Below are 19582 nucleotides of genomic sequence, written 5' to 3'. Positions count from 1 at the left end.
ATCCGTACTGGGGGAGCACCGCAGCAACCCCTGGAGTGGCGCCTGTATCTCACACTATAAAGGCAGCCGTGAGCTCCTGAGGCCGCCTTTGGCCTTTGGGATCAGGAAATACCGGGAGTAGAACTCTTTGCCCTGGAATTCTACGGGTACCCTTTCCACCGCCCCCAGGTGCAGTAGCCGGTCCACCTCCTGTCCCAGGAGGCGGACATGCTCCGGGTCCCCCCGGGCCATCATGGAGGGCGGATGATTTGGCAGGGGTGAGGTGAACTGCAACATGTAGCCCATGGAAATGGTACTGAGGACCCACTGATCTGATGACCACACCCTGTGGAAGGCAGACCATCGGTTGCAGAACACAAACTTTATTAAACAGAGGGTCTCCCTGGCAACTGGTCCGGTGCCCCCTGCAAATGGTCAAAACTGCCTCTTTCCCTGCCTCTTGCCCTTGGAGGGCCCAGGCTGCAGGGTAGAGTGGGACTGCTGCTGAGACCGGAGTTTCTGGTCTCTGGGTCTTTTATATGGGGGCTCATATCTGCTCCTTGCAGGTTGAGCTGTCAGAAGCAATTTGGCCTTTTCCTTAGCCGGAGGGACGTAGAAGCCCAAGGTCTGCAAGGTAGTGCGGGAATCCTTCATCCCATGCAGCCTGACGTCCGTCTGGTCTGCAAAGAGCGCTTTCCCATCGAACGGGAGGTCCTGCATCAGAGATTGGACTTCTGTCAACAGTCCCAACAACAGGAGCCACAACATCCTGCGCTTGGAAATCACGGAAGCCATCAAACGCACGGTGTTGTGGCTCCTGTTGTTTGTGTTGCTTTAGCCGCCGCTGCTCCCTCTTCCACCAGCGCCTTGAAGTCCTTCCTATCCCGATCCGGGAGGAGGGGCTCAAACTTAGGCAGAGACTCTCAAAGTTTAAAGTCATACCTGCTCAGTAAGGCCTGGTGCTTGGCTACTCTAAGCTGGAAACTCGCAGAGGAATAAAGCTCTCTCTCAAAGTCCAGCTGTCTGGCATCCTTATTTTGGGGGTGGGCGCAGGCTGGCCCTGTTGCTGATTCCACCATGAGCAAGTTGGGTGCTGGGTGAGAATAGAGGTATTCGTGGTCTTTGGCTGGCACAAAGTATTTCCTCTCTGCTTTCTTGGAGACAGGGGCCAAGGAGGCAGTGGTTTGCCACAGGGAGTTGGAGATGTTGGCGATACCCTGGTGCAGGGGCAGGGCCATGCGGCCTGGTGCCGAGGGAGACAGGACGTTGAAGAGGGAATCGGAAAGACCCTCCACCCCCTCAGCCTGCAGCTGGAGACTGGATGCCACCCACTTTAGTAGGTCTTGGTTTGCCTTGAAGTCCTCCTGTGGGACTGATGGCAGAGGCGCTGTTATGGTGTCGTCCGGTGCCAGGGGGAGGGCCTGCATGGAGCCAAGAATCTCGGTCAGTGCCAGGGCATCAAGCTCCAGATCAGAGTCTGGGCGTGGGTCCGCCGACTCATGATCCACCGACTTGTCCCGTAGGCAGCCCGACGAGGCGCCTGAAATGCTCTGGTGGCCAGATGAGCCCCTGTCCGGGTTGGCATCGGTGGCCATGGTGCCCACTGGCACCACTGTCCCTGCCATGGGGCCCCTTGCAATTGAGAGCCCGATGGCACCTGAACAGTGTGAACTGAGGATGGGTGGTCGGGTACTGAGGCTGAGGTCACTGACGAATGCTCGGTGTCCTGGGAGCAGTAGGAATGGTGCCTGTGACGTCGTCTCCCTGGGGACCTGGACCTAGACATCGAGGAATGGTACTCGCCTGTCGGAGAAAAACTCAGTTCTCGCTTTTAGTTTGGGTGCAGCAAAATCAAATAATTTATTATTTCTCAAGCAATATTAATTGAGGGAGGGAGTGCCCTAGGACACTGGGTTGCCCCAGTCCCGGACAGGTCTCTCCACAGGTAAACAATTACAGCAAGCATTTATACCTTTGTTACAGACAATAGCAAGCAATATTACAGACAATGATGAGCAACAGATGCATTTTGTTTATGCATAGGCCATCCTACTATCTTATTTTTCTCAGCTTCTGGGCGCCAGCCTACGTATTTAATTATCAGTGCAAAGTCATAATAACTTCTCTCACAGTTCTTTTCTGCTCACCTCACACAATCCTCGCTTCTACAAGTCTCACGTCATTAGGGTTACAGCTGGCCTAACTCTTGTTAACAAACTGACATGCATTAAGATCCCCTTCAAATCCTTGTCAATTCTTTCCCTTCTTCCACACGCCTGAAGAAATACTTTGGTACCCGTGACGGCGATGCAAGGTCCGTTGCCCCAGTGCCAAGGCACCCTGGGGGGAGTCTCGAGCACAACGTCTAGCTGATTGGGAGCTGGAACAGGAACGATGGTGTCTATCCCGTCGAGAGTGGCTGCGGTATCCACACCACATACGGGAGTGTTCCTGGTGCCTATGTTCACTGGCAGGCAGCGTCAAGGGTCCCCGCGACTCCCGTCCCGACAGCGACCTGGGTGGTCTGGCCAGCTTTGAGGATGGGCAGGAGCTGCAAGACAAGTGGCCACTGTGCACCAAGCGGTATGGGGAGTGATCCTCGGAGTGGGAACCGCGACTAGCTGAAGAGATCTGGTGGGCACCCAATGGAGGCTTGCCATGAGACCTGGGGCCCGTGCCCGGCTGCGTGCTTGAAACTGGCAGGCTCATAATGTCCTTCGCAGCCTGCATCACCGCCGGCGTCGACGGCATCCATACCGGTAGGGATGCACGGGCCGATGGTGCTGGGTTGCTCTGTTCCACACGAGTGGGAGGCCTTGAGCCCGGGAGGGAGGTGCTGAGGGCTGCCCAATGCGGGACCAGCCTCCCCCTTTTCCTTGTCAGGGCCCTTTCCTTGCTTTTTTGAAGGGAGAGCAGCGCCGACTGGTTGAAGAGGCCTCGTTATGCACTGACGACACGGCAGCCAGTGCCGGTGTTCGATTAGTGTGCCGGCGTTGGGGCCAGTGCCGACTCTATCAGGAGAACTCGAAGTCTAATGTCTCACTCCTTCTTAGTCCTTGGCTTGAACGACCTGCAGATTTTACAATGGTTGCTGACGTGAGTCTCACCCAGGCAGCGGAGACACTCAGCGTGTGGGTCACTCCTAGGCATAGAATGGCAACGGGAGTCACACGACTTGAATCCTGGGGCATGGGGCATGCCCTGAGCCCACTCTCACAACTGAAGAAATGATCCACAAATGGTACCACTAAGGCTGAGAAGAAAAAGGCTGCAGCAGAGCTGGAGCACAAAGTTCCGACTACCTTCGCTGGCGGCAAGAAGGAGCTGAGGGTGGGGGGAGCCCGTGGATCCCCTTACAGTGCGATATACGGTGCCAGTCCAAGGGTCTCTGCGGTGCTCCCCCAGTACAGATACTGCTAAGGGAAAAACTTCCGGCACCGGTGAACGCAGCGAGCACGCATACCTACTGTGGAATACACATGAGCAATGATTCAAAGAAGAACTGCTTTCCACTAATGGAGATAAAGATGCTCCCTGTCGTACTGTAATTACGCTCAAGAAAGAAAATAAGACTGGAAACACCAATATTCCAGAGAAGAGTTTCCAAACCGCAGAGAATAGGAAAAGTACTTCTTGTACTAGGTGTGGCTGTTCTCCATTGCTTCTCCCCTTTCAGTAACCCGGAAAATCTGAACCTCTTTTCCACAACTGGGGGGGATTGGGGGGGGAGGAAAAAAGAGAAGCTGTAACAGATTGTGAGCCAACATCCCAAACAATCCAGCTGGCAGTTTAACAGAGCATGTCCACATTCCAGACGGAAAAACAAACAGGCCCAGCGACGTTCTGATGGAAAATTCACAGGGAAGCTCCAGATTCGCCAATGGACGGATACCTCGCCCAGAAAATAAATCAGAACAGGCATTAAACGGGATTGCAGGGCCAAGAGAGGGGCATGAGAGGGTGGAAGAGGAAGGTGTTTCTTTCTTTCAAGAAACAATGAGGGGAGGAGAAACATGACACATACCTCATCCCAGCTGTGCTGAGAACTTTCCAAATCCAAAGGCTCTTTGGAATAATTCTCTCCCCTTTTCAAGGGCACTTATTTATTGATTTTTTTTAAACTGTACACATGTTGCACAATTTGGGACTCCACATTCTTATACCATGATCTGATAAGCCCTGGTGACAACACTGTGACAATGCCTTAACAGAACTAGACAGATGACTCTCATCACGTATACGTCATGTATTTACTGTGCATACATGATTTATAGTTTAACTCTGCTCATACAGGTGTGTGTGTGTGTCTCTCTCTCTCTCCATGTTGATGTATATGAAAATAAAATGACACTCAGTGCATTTTTATGTGCATCATATGGAGAGAAATACAAATCAAACTAAAAGCCCATGGGAAGGAAAGCTCCAAGCAGTTCAATGCACGGAATTACCACAGCATCATCCCCTCAAAGTGGGCGAGAGGTAAAGGAGAGAGAAGGCATAGCTTTCTAACTGAATGCTTGCACTGCAATCCATAGGAAAAAACATAACTCTCAATGTATTCAAGCGACCTATATGTTTTTTCAGAAGAATTAATATTAAATGAGAACCTTTGTATAGGTGGTTGTTTTTAATGATCCTATAAAATTTAAGTGAGCTCCAGCTCTACTATCAAATTTGATGGATTCAGTTCCACACTATACTCTTGTGGGAATTCTGTGCCACTGCAAAAGTGCAGAATTTACGTGCCCCGCAGATTTCTTTGCTTCCCCACAGAAAAATGACTTTAGGATGGGGAAGGGAAGCCACAAAAGCAGTCATGGAACCCTCCCCAGCAGCATGTTTTGGGTGCCCAGGGCAACTGGCAGAGAGGTAAACCACTGTGGTGTTGGGGGCAGACTGGGGAAGACATGGCTGGTGGCTCCTACCCTGCACTGGGCTCAGCTGCTAGTCCCATCTGGACTGGGGAGGACGTGACTTTCTCTTTCCTTCCAAAGCATCCGGGGCCGCATCAGATCCACCCCCAGATTTCTCCCCAGCTGTAAGAAGCTCTGCAAACTCCCCCCTTCCCTGCCCCACATTTCCTGCAACCATCGCTCCTCAGCTGCAGGGGGAGGGATCACTATACAGGGAGCTGCTCCTGTATCTGCTCAACACCTGTACATCCAGACCCCCTCATATCCAGACCCTCACACCCAGTCTCATCCCCCACACACCCAGAATCCCCCCCGACAAGACCCACTCCCCCTACACCTGGACCCCCCTACCGAGCTCTATCCCCTCTACACTCTGCTTCCCCAGCTGAGCCCCAGCCACCTTCACCTGGACCCCCTTGCAGTGTCCCATTACCAAGCACCTAGAACACCCCAACAAACCCCTGTGCAATCAGATCCCCCCACACCTGGATTCCCCACTGAGCTGCTCACATCCAGATTGCCCCACACAGAACCCTCTCAACCCACACCTGTCCCCCCCACTAAGCTCCTCCCCACTTGGATCCTGCCTTGCTGAGCCTGCCTGCCCACACCTGATATGGAGAGGCAGGGCCATGGGGTGCTTCTGAGGCAGGCCCGTTCCTTGCCCTGCGTCAGGGTTGGGTGCAGCATCACTGCTGAATCCGTGTCCCAGGAGTGTGTGTGTGTGCACGCACAGTGATCTCCCATCTCTGTGCGACCAGTGGCCTGTGCTCCCCAACGCCATGCTGGAGCTTTCACATTTATTTGACAAATAAGACTTGCAGAATTTTAAAATACTGTGCACAGAATTTTTAATTTTTGGCGCAGAATGCCCTCTGGAGTAATACTGAATTCTACTGGTTGTTAAGTTATTATCTGCAGAACTCTACTGGTTTCATCTCTTTTACATTCTGTCAGACCTTTGCCTAAAGAGGAGAGACACACCTGTATTCTTCCCTGTCCCTCCTCCCATCCTGCAGCATTGCAGCTCAGTCAGGAGCTGCGTTGCTACTGTGATCCTTGAAGTCTTTGTACCACACCACTTCAGAAAGGGACAGAAGCGGAGGAGCTGGAGTACATACATTGACTTCAGAGGTGGTAACACCAACACTCTCACAGTCAGAACAACAGTAGATTTGGTATATCCTGTTTTCATTATTTATACAGTAATGGAGTGATATGTGTAAAGGCATTTTGCAAACACATGGAGCACACAGGCTCTGCCTTGAGGAACTGAAAATCAATTTCAGAAACAGAAATACAATCCACAGGGAAACCACATATGCAGAAGATGGCAAGTTGAAAAGTCTCATGAAAGAAGTGCAATTGAAAGAGGAGGCTGAGTGCATCTTGGAAGTGCTAGGTTGTTCTAAGCATAGCGTGACATGTGAAAGAAAATACAGCTGAGGGTGGTTAAAAGGAGACAAAAGAAACAGCTAAGAGACATGTAAGTGGAGGTAAAATTGAGATAGGCTTTGAAAATGCACACAAGGAGCTTAAACTAATTTAATAAGAGACAGGAAGGCAGTGAAAGGATTAGTGCTTGCTACTGTCCATCAATCTGGGGGGACTCAGAAGTGGAATTACTGACTGTTTAGAATAAATGATAGTAATCTACCATATCAGTGACATAATAAGTGTTAACTGTTTCCCCAGGGAAAGTCCACATTTTAAAAGAGTTTTACTTTATCTAATAAGGGCCAGAAGCAAAGCCTGGGTGGACCCCTGGTCACTTAACTACTCACAACACCCCCTCTTAACAGCACTTTGGCCAAAGTCAGATCTGAACCTCACAGGTGGGGCCACTGTATGAGTCTTTTTTTGATGTGTGTCTTGCATAGAGAGCGAAACTGAAGGCTGTATCCTCAATGAAAAACTAGTTGAACTAATTTCACTTAAGAAACAGCTCAGATTTTTGAAGCAGATGATGAAGTCCCATATGAACGACTGCATGAGCTTGGGCAGACACTAGACTGTTGTGAGAATTCATCAGGACAGTTACATTGCCACCTCACAAACCTGCAGACATATAGTTAGGGCTGCAGGTTTGTTACTTTGCTGAACAAGTCACCGATACTTTGACTTCTCTCTTTGGCTATGATTTCCATGCAGGAAGGCTCTAGGTGGGTCATGACAGAAAGTGGCACGGCCAAACCTCTGTGAGCCAAATTGCAACACCCACAGAGAGGAGCTAGGCCCAATCCCACAGAACACAGGAGCCACTGCTGCCAGGAATAAGTGCAGGATGGGCTCGCTCTCAACCCCAAGGCCCAGCCCTGGGACACAGTGAGTTTGGAGTGGGCTTGCTCTCTAGCTCCCTCCCCGCCTCACCTGGCCCAAAACAGGGAACAAGCCTGTGGTGCTGGGGTGGTTCATTTGTCAGGGCTTTTTTTTTTTTTATTAAATTAAAAAAAAAATCATGGAGCAGTCACTAAATCCGTGACTTTTACTAGCCTTATCACGATTACTCTGTGATTTTTGGCAAAAAGAATTGCCGTGACAAATCTTCCCACCTATGTATAATACTCATTTGCAATGGATACTTTACTCAACGTGTTGCCTGGTCAGCATGTCCAGAATCAACCAGACAGCTCGCTACTTCACTCCAGGATCTGATGTGAGGGGTGTCATGACACAACAGTGAATGTCTTGCTGCATTATTCAGCAGGAAGCAGAGGCAGAATGTTAATGCACTAACCAGAGTGTTGCTGTTAGCCAATAATGTACACTTAGGTGAGTTAACCCTCATCTTCCAACTCATCACTGAAAACAAGGTAATACCCCTACTTCTCCACATCTCAACCCCTCAAGTGTAATTTCTTTAATGAAAACAAAGCAAGAAATGGACACTGTTAAGAAAAGCCCAGTTCAAAGCCACCATTAAGGGAGCAGATAAACAACTCCAGTTTACATTGTTTTAAACACATGCATTAGAAGACAGGAAATGTTCCCTCTTATCTGAGATATCAAGGCACCCTGAAACAGGCCAGGCTAGTTTTTCCATCCACATGGAAGGAAGGGCAAATATTAAACAGCATAAATGACCATAAGCTCAGCACAGTTCAGGGGTGGGGGTGGGAAAGATGACTCTGAACCACCTTTCTTCTCCCTGAATCCTGGGAATCAATGGAGGTTGCTGGGTGCTCCGTACTTTTGAAAGATCAGGCTACTGATTTAGGTGTCTCAATATGGATTTAGGAATCTAATTTGGGGCACTCATTTTCAAAGTCCTGGCTACAATCTATATACTCATGTGCGTCTACATTTTATTTATGAATCAAATGAGCGAGTAAAATATTTTAACACAGAATTGCATCATGAGACGATGGGCTATGTAACTGGATGTCTCAGTACTAGTCATATAAGCACTGGAACAATGGGCTAATAATTACATGTGCCCTTTTCTCCCATTTGTGCATGAGGATGGGAAAGAGGAGAGAGAGAAAAGGAAGGAAAGAAGGATAATCCCATGGTAAAAGGTTAATTGTAAGGAAAAAGACTGGTGTGTCAGCTCCTTGAACGAAGGGATTGGGTGCACAGCATTTTACTTACCTCTAGATTCGTGAGTTTGCGTCGGCTCCAGCAGTGAAGGATCTGAACATGGCTCTATTGAACACCAGCTTTCACGATTTATCTGAAAGGGCAGAAAGTAAGTAAATGTCAACAGTGAGGCCATTTTAGGGACTGCACTGCTCCTGCTTTAAGTGCATAGTGCTCTTGCTGCATGGAGACCTGTCTGGACATTCCCACCAGTGGCACTGTGCTGACTTGAAGATTATAAGGCCATTTTCACTTTCCAGCACTGAGAAAGCAACATATTAAGGTCCACAGCTCCATTGCCATGGGTACTTTGGCCTACTTGAGGCTTGGGGGCAGAACAAGACCTGTCAGTCTCTGGCAGCAAGGGAATTCCCCACACCCCAGTAGTCCCCACCATTTGAGACAGACCCCACCACCTTATTAATTTAGTTCTACTTCCCTGAATTACAGATTGTGTTAACTATACTCTGAGGAAAAAGCACAATGATCTATCTAGCTGTAGCGCATGGGACATTCCCTGTAGTGAGACACCACCACATCTCTGGGTGCCAGTGTCCACCTGTTTCCTTTTGCCTTTGGATTTTCTTAGTCTGGCTCTGAGGAACTGTCTCAGAAGCTGGCAGGGCCTCAGCTGCTGCAAACACTTCAGATGGGGAAATGGTGCCGAGGGAAAAAATCTCCCCAAAAGTCAAACGCAGTCCTGGGATTTGGCTGGGAATCAGACATGACTGAGACAAACTGTTGGTCATTTTAAATAAAAGGTTGGCCTTTCTCTTTGGAAAGTTTTGCAGCAAGGAGGGCTGGGGCAGCCGCCAGGAAGGCAGAGACAACTGCAAGGAACTTCTGGGGGCAGGGCATTATGTTGCTGCCAGTGACTAACACCAGAGGTTTGGTTCTGTCCCGAAGCTGCAAGCAGACAAATATCCATTGTAATGGATCCATGGACCTTAGCAGAGAGAAGAAAGAGAAGATGCAATATTTTATCACTCTTCAGCGCTGTCACTACATGTAGAGAACGTCAGAAAGGTGGGTTTGGAACTAGATGATGACATCTGCCACCTCTTGACTGGCCAGTGCCACAGCAGAGCCAGCTGGTAAAGTCACAGAAGTAAAAAAATCAGCATTAGGCACCCTGGAAAAGCATTAGGCATCCTGCTCTGATGTCCTGGCTAAATCTTACTATAATACAGATAACATGCAACAAACAGCCCTAATGTTATATGGCTCTCCAGTTGCCTCCTGGGCCAAACGAATCTCAAAACTGTCTCACAAAGAGATAGGATATGTGTTTCTTTTAAGTGGCTAAAGAAATGATCACCATCTTTTTCCAAGATCAGTGTGACACCGTGTTTACAGTGCTAGCTTTGGACTCGGGAGACCCAGGCTCAATTCCCAGCTTCACTTCCCTTGAGACCTTGGGCAAGTCACTTGTCACTCAGTGCCTCAGTTCCCCATCTATAGAATGAGCATATCACCATAGCACGTCAGAGACATATTGTGAGGAGATACAATAAAGATGCTCAGATACTATGGTAATGAGGGACACAGAAGAATCCAAGATAGAGTGGGAACCAGAAGTCCTTTAAATATTTCAGATTTCACATGCATGCAACCAGTCTAAGTGAAGGTTACAATCAAAAACACAAGACTTTTAATATTAAACATACACATACGCTAGCCGTGAGGAGATCTGGGTGAGGGGAAGGGATTGGCACTGTCCCATTGAATACCTGGGAAAGACTGATGAGCAGTATATAATTAAATGGTTTAGTTAAGCCTGCAAACATTATATAGACCTAGTAAATATGCACTGGTTAGAAACTGGGGTTTTCTGAGTTTCTGATTTGACTCTGCAGAAACAAATGTGGCAGCAAGGTTGATAGGATGTGTCCAGTACAGAGAAGTTGCATCTATCCACTCCTGGATTTACATGCATATATTTCACAATTGAGAGCATCACAATAGAGATCGCTAAATACCATGGCAATATTCTTCCAAGTCAAACCAGAATCTCTTTGGAACCGATACGTAGGCTTTCACTGACAAATCTAGAGGAACTATCTGCAAACACATGGCAACATAAATTCAGGTTTGCCCAAGCTTACGTCTCTGAGGAAAATCATTTATTTGTGGTGTGGGGCCAATCTTCTTTCTCTTCAATACCAGCTTGCACCTAATCTTCCCTTGCAAATACTGGGCCCGATTCTCCTCTCAACAATTTCACATCAGTGTATCTCCACAGAACCAAGGGAATTGCATCCAATTTACATCAATGTCAGGGGGAGGAAAATAATACCTAATGATGTCCTGTCCTACAAACAATGCTTGGAAAACAGATAGGGGATTTGCAGCTGATCAAGAGATTTGTCATGACAGCACTGAGTTGGATTAACATCATTATCTATTATTTTCTCTTTTCCTATCAGAGTTAGTTGAATAAAATCACAGCAATTTCATTACAGATTAACAGATAATTATTTGTGATTTTTCCCCATTAGCCAGCCAGATCCACCCTCTCTAGCCTGTGGCTTTTTCAAGGATTTAAACTGTTGTATTCTAAAACTAATTAATAAAAGTAAGTAATGAAAGGGTGCTACTGAAGGGAGACCTTAACAAGCCTGTGTAACACACAGACCTTCTGGGTGTGGTGGTGTGTCCCATCTAGTGGCACCGGGCTGGGTTGGGTGGGTGGGTATGTGAAATGAGTCTGCTCTACAGCCTTAGCTAAGAGCCAGTTGGCTTTCATGCAGTAGAGCAGGAGTGGGCAAACTTTTTGGGCCAAGGGCCAAATCTGGAGGGGAACTTGTATGTAGGGCTGGGGCAGGGGGTTGGTATGTGCGAGGGAGTGCGGTGTGTGGGAGGGAGTGCGGTGTGAAGGAAGGGGCTCAGGGCAAGGGATTGGGGCAGAGGAGGGGTGTGGGGTGTATGAGGGGGATCAAGGAAGGGGGCTGGGGTGCAGGAGGGGTGCAGACTGTGGGAGTGGGCTCAGGGCAAGAGTGCAGAAGGGGTGCGGACTGTGGGAGGGGGCTCAGGGCAGGGGGTTGGGATGCAGGAGGGGTGCGGACTGTGGGAGGGGGCTCAGGGTAGGGGGTTGGGATGCAGGAGGGGTGCGGAGTGCAAGGGGGAGCTCAGGGCAGGGGGTTGGGGTGCAGAAGGGGTGCAGGGTGTGGCAAGGGGCTCACAGCAAGGGATTAGGGTGCAGAGTGCATGAGGGAGCTCAGGGCAAGGGGTTGGGATGCAGGAGGGGTGCGAGGTGCAGGCAGGGGGGTTGGGGCGGGAGTTGGGGGTGGGGTGTAGGAGGGGTTCGGGCTCCAGCCTGGCGCTGCTTACCTCAAGCCGCTCCAGGGTGGCAGCAGCACGCACCGGAGCCAGGGCAGGCTCCTTGCATGCCTGCCCTGTCCCTGGCCCCGCGCCACTCCTGGAAGCACTGTGGCCCCTGCGGGAGGGAGGATGGAGGGCTCTGCGTACACCACCCTTGCCATGACTCCAGGTACCTCTCCTGAAGCTCCCATTGGCCGTGGTTCCCCATTCCCGGCCAATGGGAGCTGCAAGGGGCGGTGCCTGGAGGCAAGGGAAACGCATGGAACCCTCTGCCCAACCCCCCCCCCCCCCGCCCAGGGGCTGCAGGGACATGGTGCCGGTGGCACCGCAGGCCAGATCCAAAGCCCTGAGGGGCTGGAGCTGACCTGGGGGCCATTGTTTGCCCACCCCTGCAGTAGAGGTTTATGCGTTAAGCTCCAGAGGTCCCCAGTTCGATCCTGCCTGCCAACGACAAGGGTCTGTCGGTGTTTCACCTGCTTTTAGAGATAATTTAATATATTCTGTTTTTATAATACACCCAAGTATTCATTTAACTGCACTAACACAGGAAGAATGTATATTATGCACCAATATAAAAATAAATAAAACTACTTGCATAAATGAATGCTCTCTACATTATAGAAAGCCAAAGCAGCAGCATTTGAGAGAAGATTGCTCGATGATCACAGAAACTGGGTGATCCAGACATACTCAAAACATAGGGCCGCCCACTTAAACTTCCTTACTAGAGCCCCTCTTCATCCTCATCAAAACCCAGCCCAAAGTTTACACTCTGTAGTGACTAAATATTGAAGCACTGGGCAGACAAGTAAGGCTGGTCACACAAAATCAGTCTCAGCTCTATCTTCTATTAGCCTCTGTCGCAACCTAGAGATTTTATCATGGACATAGAACCATTATCAATGACTAACACTAATTCCCCCCCAAGTCTTTCTGCTTCTTTAAGAGTGATGCTAGCAACAGGATGACAGACTGATTGCTACAAAAAATTCAAAGCCCTTCTTTCCCTCGGCACCCACACTGATCATAGCTTGTTGATTCTGAGCTGCCAAAGGCTTGCATCTTGATTTGCTAGTGTGGGAGCAGAGATAACATGGCACCATTTAGCAGCAGGAAATCTGCAGCATTCTCCATGGCCAGAGCTTCAGTATACAGACTTTCGGCAAAAGATCAGCAGGAAGCCAGGTATTTTTACATGCACTGGATTGAGCTTGCTTAAGACAATGAACGGATCAAGGAAGCACCTCCACAACAATTAAAAAGGGTATCCCTGAGGGTTTTGTTTGTTTGTTTATTACTTTTTGCTGTACATACAGGACTGGAGTGTGGATATGGCAGAGTAGCAACCAGCTCAGTACCAAAGAGGACTCAATTAGGCCGACTCCCAGTGTGGATGTGCAAACATTGGATTGTTAGATTTTTCTTCCAGGGAACATGTGCGCAGTGGTTTCCAGAATCTCAGAGCCAACATACTGCAGACATTTAATTTAAAATCCAAAGCAACTTAATACAGAAACCTCTGTGCAGAGTAAAAGAAAGAGGAGACATAAGAGTCTGCTAGACAAAAGGGGCTGTTAAGTTACATTCTGCATCATGTGGGAACAATTAGTGACCACCAGCTCTTATTTCCTTCAGCTAAACACAGAGATCTTTAATTTTAAAGATCCACAATGGTGTCCCCCTCCCTTTTCCTGTTCTCATCCAACATCCTTTACTGTACTCAGTAAAGTTCCACTTCACTGGCTCTGTTACTTCTTCTCAGATAACTTTTTAAACACTGTCACTTTCCTCTTCTACTGCAGCTTGTGTCTTTTCAAAGAGTCACAAGACCTTCCCAGAGGGCTCGCACTTAAGCACTAGATGATTAGGTCTATCTTCATCACTCATTCCCATCTACCCGTCTCGCTGGGGAGTGCGTCAGTGTAAGACCTGAACATGGGCCCTAGTGTTTCCTTTCCAAGAGAAGAGGAATGTTAAGTGTTGTTAAGATCAGCAGCTGTCATAACAAATGCCATCAAACACTGGATTGTTGGCAAGATTCATGCACGTTAATGATGCTAGGCTGAATTGCAACAGAGCTCTGCAGGTTACACCTCACTGGCCATATAGTGAGACAGCAGTGAGTGCTCCTGCTTTAACCATACCTTAAATTCCCCAAAGGAGTGACTTATGAGTAATAATGGCTAGGATATAATAGTTGGGGTCACTATAAGATGTTTTAATGGAGAAAGGTCTCATTTCCATTCTATTCTCAAAGTGTTCCCCTCCACTGCATACATTATCTTGACATCAGGAAGAAGGAACCAGATAATTTTAGCTTTAATTTCCTTGAAAATCTCTAGTGGTTTGGTTTCCTTCTTTATTATTTTAACATAGTCTTAAATTTGCAATTAAAGTTTCCAGGTTTCTCTATTTTATTTTTTTAAATATCCCATCCTTTGAGTTCTACCTTACAACTCAGAGCAGGATACGACTACGCAAAGGGACTATGGCTCTACCGTTAATCTATCCAATTACATTCAGCTGATATTTTATTAAGAATTTAGGATACCTGAGTGTTAATCAGTACTAGGAAAAAGATTTGAAATGTCTAATGGAGAACAAATGTAGTTGAACTAAAGTTACTTGAGAATTTTTCTGATTTTAAATAAGATACTATTTTAGTTCAAATGTTTTTCCCATTTGATTAATATTCAGAAATTGTGCAATGAGTTTTAAATTAAACAAATGCAAACCTTAGCCCTGCCCTCACATTCATGGAAATGTCCTGGGGTCCTTATTATTTCATCTGAGGAATTTACACAAATCACTGGAATTAATTTTTAAGTGAATTAAAACTATGATGGAAAGTCACAGACACCACTTGTATATTCCTGGACCAGAAACTGAGGGAAAGGCCCAATTATGGATACTCCTTCCCTCGGGGGGAAAAAAAAAAAAGATAATACCTTATGTTTTCAAGACCCTCCACAGCCAGTAACAAAGCTACCATCTAATAGGACATGCATGAAGGGGAATTCAATAATGGAATTTTCAGTATGGTTCCATAGACATGCAATAGGTGTTGCATTGGGGGGTTTCTCAAATCAAGACAGTAGAGGAACATAAAAGCCATTCCACAAGTTATCCAGAAAGGACTATGGGCCAAATCCTGCAATGATTTGCACACGTGCTTAACTTTATGGACTGAGTCATTCCCTTGACTTCAGTAGAAATACTCACAGTATGTGACATTAAGCATGTGCATAAATCTTTGCCAGATTAGGGCCTGGACCCTTATAGTACACCGAACAACACTGCCATTTCTCCCAGTTTCCAAGGGCGTGGGTATTCAAAAAAGGGCCTGTGGGATATATTAATAAGTGGAAAAAAGGCACAGGGCTACCAATGACTGTAGTTTGAACAGGGAGCAGGGAAGAGGCTCCTATAACCATAAGACCTTTCCAATTACTAGGTAAATTGTTGCTGTGTAGTTTAAGAACACCAGGGGATGCTCAGGCTGCCCTTTGGCAATCTTTCAAATGGGAAAGTGGATAAATGTCCCAAGAATATGTTTTCACTTTTGACACAGTGAGGTGCCTTCCCCATTAGCTGGGACAAGATTGCTGCTGAAAAGCATTCTAGAGTAGATGTGCAGGAGCTGCAAGGAAGACACCTGCTAGCCTTATATTTTTCCCTCTTTCCAAATTCCAGGTATCTGAAACCTACTGGCAATCTGAAAATGCCCTATTATCCTGAATGAACCTGAGTGATCCCCCTGCTTCTCTCTGGAAAAACAAACTACGTTCAAAACAAATGAAACCTACAGCATATTAAATGTATCCCCTTCCCCCAAAAAACACAAACAGCAACCCCCCAAAAGCTGACAGTAATACAACATTATGTCTTTGAAATCAAACAGTCAAAAACCAGGTAATTACAAAAGCTAAGGCTTCCTGCCACAAGGAGCATTGCATAGCTCATATATTTGATTGTAATGCACAAAACCCCAGCAAATTCATGAATGTTTTTATTTAGTGAAGAAAAACAGGTCTATAAACCAGTGGTTCTCAAACGGGGGCCGCCGCTTGTGTATGGAAAGCTCCTGGCGGGCCGGGTCGGTTTGTTTGCCTGCCCCGTCCGCAGGTGCGGCCAATCGTGGATCCCACTGGCCGCGGTTCGCTGCTCCAGGCCAATGGGAGCTGCAGGAAGTGGTGGCCAGTACGTCCCTCGACCTGTGCCGCTTCCAACAGCTCCCATTGGCCTGGAGCGGCAAACCGTGGCCAGTGGGAGCCGCGATTGGCCAGACCTGTGGACGGGGCAGGTAAACAAACTGGCCTGGCCTGCCAGGGGCTTTCCCTACACAAGCGATGGCCCCAGTTTGAGAACCACTGCTATAAACTAAATGCACAGAGGGAGATAAAATGCTACATATACAAGTTAACACTGAGAGAAACCTTGGGCTTAACTATGAGCTGTACCAAGGTGGGAAAGAGAGCTCTAGACACTTTTAGACCTCTCCTTCAATTCTTGCTGGTCTGGAACCAGAACAGTCTAATAAGGACAACTGCACTGACCATCTATTGCACGGAATGTCGTCCACCCCAACCCCTGGCACTCTAATACATGGAGCAGAGCAATCTGTCTGAACTAGAGGTTGAAAATCTGGTCCAGTCACTTCCAAAATATTGAGTGCCTGTTTTCACATCTTCACACTGGGCTGCTGCTAATTTCTGCATGTATGGTCTGATTCAACCTCTACTAAAATCAATGGGTGACTCAATAGGAGATCTGGCCCTCAGTATCCCTGACTGAAAAGAAATAAGCAGGGGAAAAATCATAAACTATTTGACTCATACATCTTATAAACTCGGCAGGCGGAATTAAAGTTTTCTGACCTGGAGCTACCAGTTTCATAAGCATGAAGTTACAAAGATGCTGTGAAATGTACAGTGAGCTCTTTAAAGCAATTTTTTACTTTGACTGCTCAGTCCTGAATTGGTTGTTTTAAAACTTGGCAAAGCAAATATTAGTCATCAAAGCCTATTTACATACAAATACGTAAACAAACAAACATGTAAGGTGCCAATCACTGTAGTGTCTGGGTGCTATGCCTAGGCTGTATTTACATCAATACATTTGTAAGACACCCGTACACAATGATGATGGGTACAGCATAAGAACCCAGATAGGATTGTTACCAATACTTTGAGGCTCCCTGATTCTTGGCTGGCAAGACTGGTTCCTGGTGTAACTCAGAGATGAGCTAGAGCGTTCCTAAGTTAGACCTTGCTGCCGAGAACCATAAGCAGCCATTCAGGCAGGTGTAGATATATGTATCATAGAGGCACTCTGACCACTCCCCTTCTCCTACATCTTCTAGACAGGTGTGGCATAGAGGGTGGGTGGAAGGGAAAGGAGCCTGGCATAGAATCACTATGTCAGCTCTATGCCATCCAGGACTTTCTATATACTGTCAGAATCCCCTTGTAGCCAGTTAAACCAGCTTTATAAGACCTGTGCTGCTGCAGTGAGAGAACAGGACTATACAGTAGGGAAGAGGTTTTGGTCCCAAATTCCAAACGCTAGGAATTTTTGAGTTGCCCTGAGAAAAAGGAGGTCAGATTATTTTTTAAGACAGATGGGGGAAATTATTTGTATCCTCTCAACCCCAAAATGGCTGATGGATATTGATTCAAAACGTAAAAAAAAAAGCTTCAGGCAGTCTAAACATGAAAAAATTCAGCTCCAAAGTTGAATCCTTAAGAAAGTTATGAGCATGTAAAAATAATCAGTTATTACTGAAATTATTTTGCAACTTTACCTACAAGTGGTTGCAACCAATGCAAATATGCCATTTATATTCTGCAGCTATAACAGCATTAGTTCTCCTGTGTTCAGAGCTTATCCCAGTGATATTCCCCTACCAGCTGTTTTTACTTCTGATGTCACTGAGACCACCTACCTAAAAAAATATAGGGTTAAGGGCACATCAGTGCATTACTGACAGCCCTTGATTCATAAGTCCTCTGAGAATCAAATCAATGTACCAACATAAAAGCTACTCGCTCTCTTATTATCTACTTCACCATGATTTTAAGGCAGACTTATTACTGAAGGGTATTTTTGTTTGTTTGCTTGCTTTATTTTATCTGTTGATATCTGACCTTTGGACACTTGAGGCTAAGGAAACAGTGTCCCACTCAAACCAAAATAATTACTTGGGAGAGTCCTCCTTCCTTCTATAAATAGTTTAATTAAAAAAGCCCTCCTTGCCTAAAGGTCTGATCCAGATCTCATCAAAGTCAACAGCAGATTTGCCATTGACTTTGCCTAGTATTGCATGGGGCTTCTACATCTCTAAAATTAGCCCAGGTTGTGTTATAGATGACAGATTAAAACATGAAACACTAAAAAACAAGGTAAACTGTAATTCCCAGTTGTTTGTGTCTCTATGTTGCCTGAATTAGCACAGCACCCATACACACACTGAATTATTTTCAGGAACAATCAGTATCATCCAATGTTGGAAGCTGATTGGAAAAACATGAGGGTGATTTCACAAGAGACATATTTTGTTATAAATTTTAAGTTTTACTTAACAAAAATTAAGTTAGGGAACTGATGACTTCAGAAATACTAATTCACTAAAATCATAGCAAATAACAGTTTAGTCTAGGCAGACAAACACAGCTTCCAAAAAGACTGTGCTTTTTATGTAAACAGTTGAATCTGTCAGGGGGTAACAATGCTTCCTGTCTATTATAGGGGACCATTCAACACCACAGCTAAAGCACTGTTTGTATAACGTGTCTGCACATTTATTTTGTCTATGACTCAGAGGGGTGTCTAGAGATTGCACTGCAGGGGCTTCCAGTTTCTTGTAATCAGCATAACTAAATATAGTATTAGAAAACAATTCACCAAATCTAATATGGCAAGAAAACCAGCAAAGGCTTTTTGGGGTGGGGGAAGAACACATTAAGTGGGAGCCAGAAATAATAATCCATCTATAGGTGAATGCGAGTTGGCAAGTGCCAGGCTGATCTTAGTACAGGTGGGATGGGTCAGGGAATTGTTTGGGAAGACTTATCATGGAAAAAAATAACTACACTGCTTATAATTCTGGATTGAAAAAAAATTGTAGATTTTCCATCTTCACCTCTGACATACAGAACAGAAAAAAGACTCTAGGAGCCATAAAGTGTGACTAACAAAAACTAGCCATGCAACCATGCAGCAGGAGACACCTACCCATCCAGTACCCCATCACCTCGTTTCAAAAAGATGATTCTCCTCCATGAGTTAAGATATCAAAGTCAGTCAGTGTTATGAAGTTACTTGGGCTGCCTTCCCATTTCCATCCGCTGTGCCAGGAAACTGTTTAAGCTCCAAGCAGAGCTATTACAGTGACAGAACATTCCCAGACTGCCACCATACCGTTTGGTGGAGTACTTACTAATTTTAGATTGGAGGAGAGCGCCCTGGACAATTAGCCAAGAGGCATTTGAGGCTTTCTTCTACCCATTTTAAGACAAAACAAACATTTAAACAAACAAACAAAAACAACCCCCTCCGCCAAAATAGAAAAGCTTTATACAGAACCAACAGCCAGAGCCATGCAGCACTGACAAAAAAACCTACCATGCCTTTTTGGGCTGAACCCACAGTCTTCCAGGTGAAGCGCAGAGGACCAGTGGGTAAAAAAAATCTTTAGTTCAAAAGCAGCTTAATACAGGAAGGCTCAACTCATCTCTTTGGGAAGTTTGCAAAATCTTTGCAGTATCATTAATGATTTTGATAGAGGAGAA

At 46.5% G+C, this 19582-nt stretch overlaps 1 protein-coding gene across 10 annotated transcripts in view; it reads right to left on the bottom strand.

Annotated features, from left to right (window-relative positions):
- The window catches only part of AKAP13 (A-kinase anchoring protein 13), a 332046-nt gene that overhangs the window by 98890 nt on the left and 213574 nt on the right, over positions 1 to 19582 (bottom strand). For all 10 annotated transcript variants that reach the window (XM_030577586.1, XM_030577582.1, XM_030577585.1 and 7 more), the window contains one exon: positions 8484 to 8565. In XM_030577586.1, coding sequence (XP_030433446.1) covers positions 8484 to 8565 — 82 coding nt within the window. The remainder of the gene's footprint in view (positions 1 to 8483; positions 8566 to 19582) is intronic.

The sequence above is a fragment of the Gopherus evgoodei genome, chromosome 10 (genome assembly GCF_007399415.2).
Source record: "Gopherus evgoodei ecotype Sinaloan lineage chromosome 10, rGopEvg1_v1.p, whole genome shotgun sequence".
Taxonomy (NCBI): Eukaryota; Metazoa; Chordata; order Testudines; family Testudinidae; genus Gopherus; species Gopherus evgoodei.
This window is presented reverse-complemented; position numbering and strand designations above follow the sequence as displayed.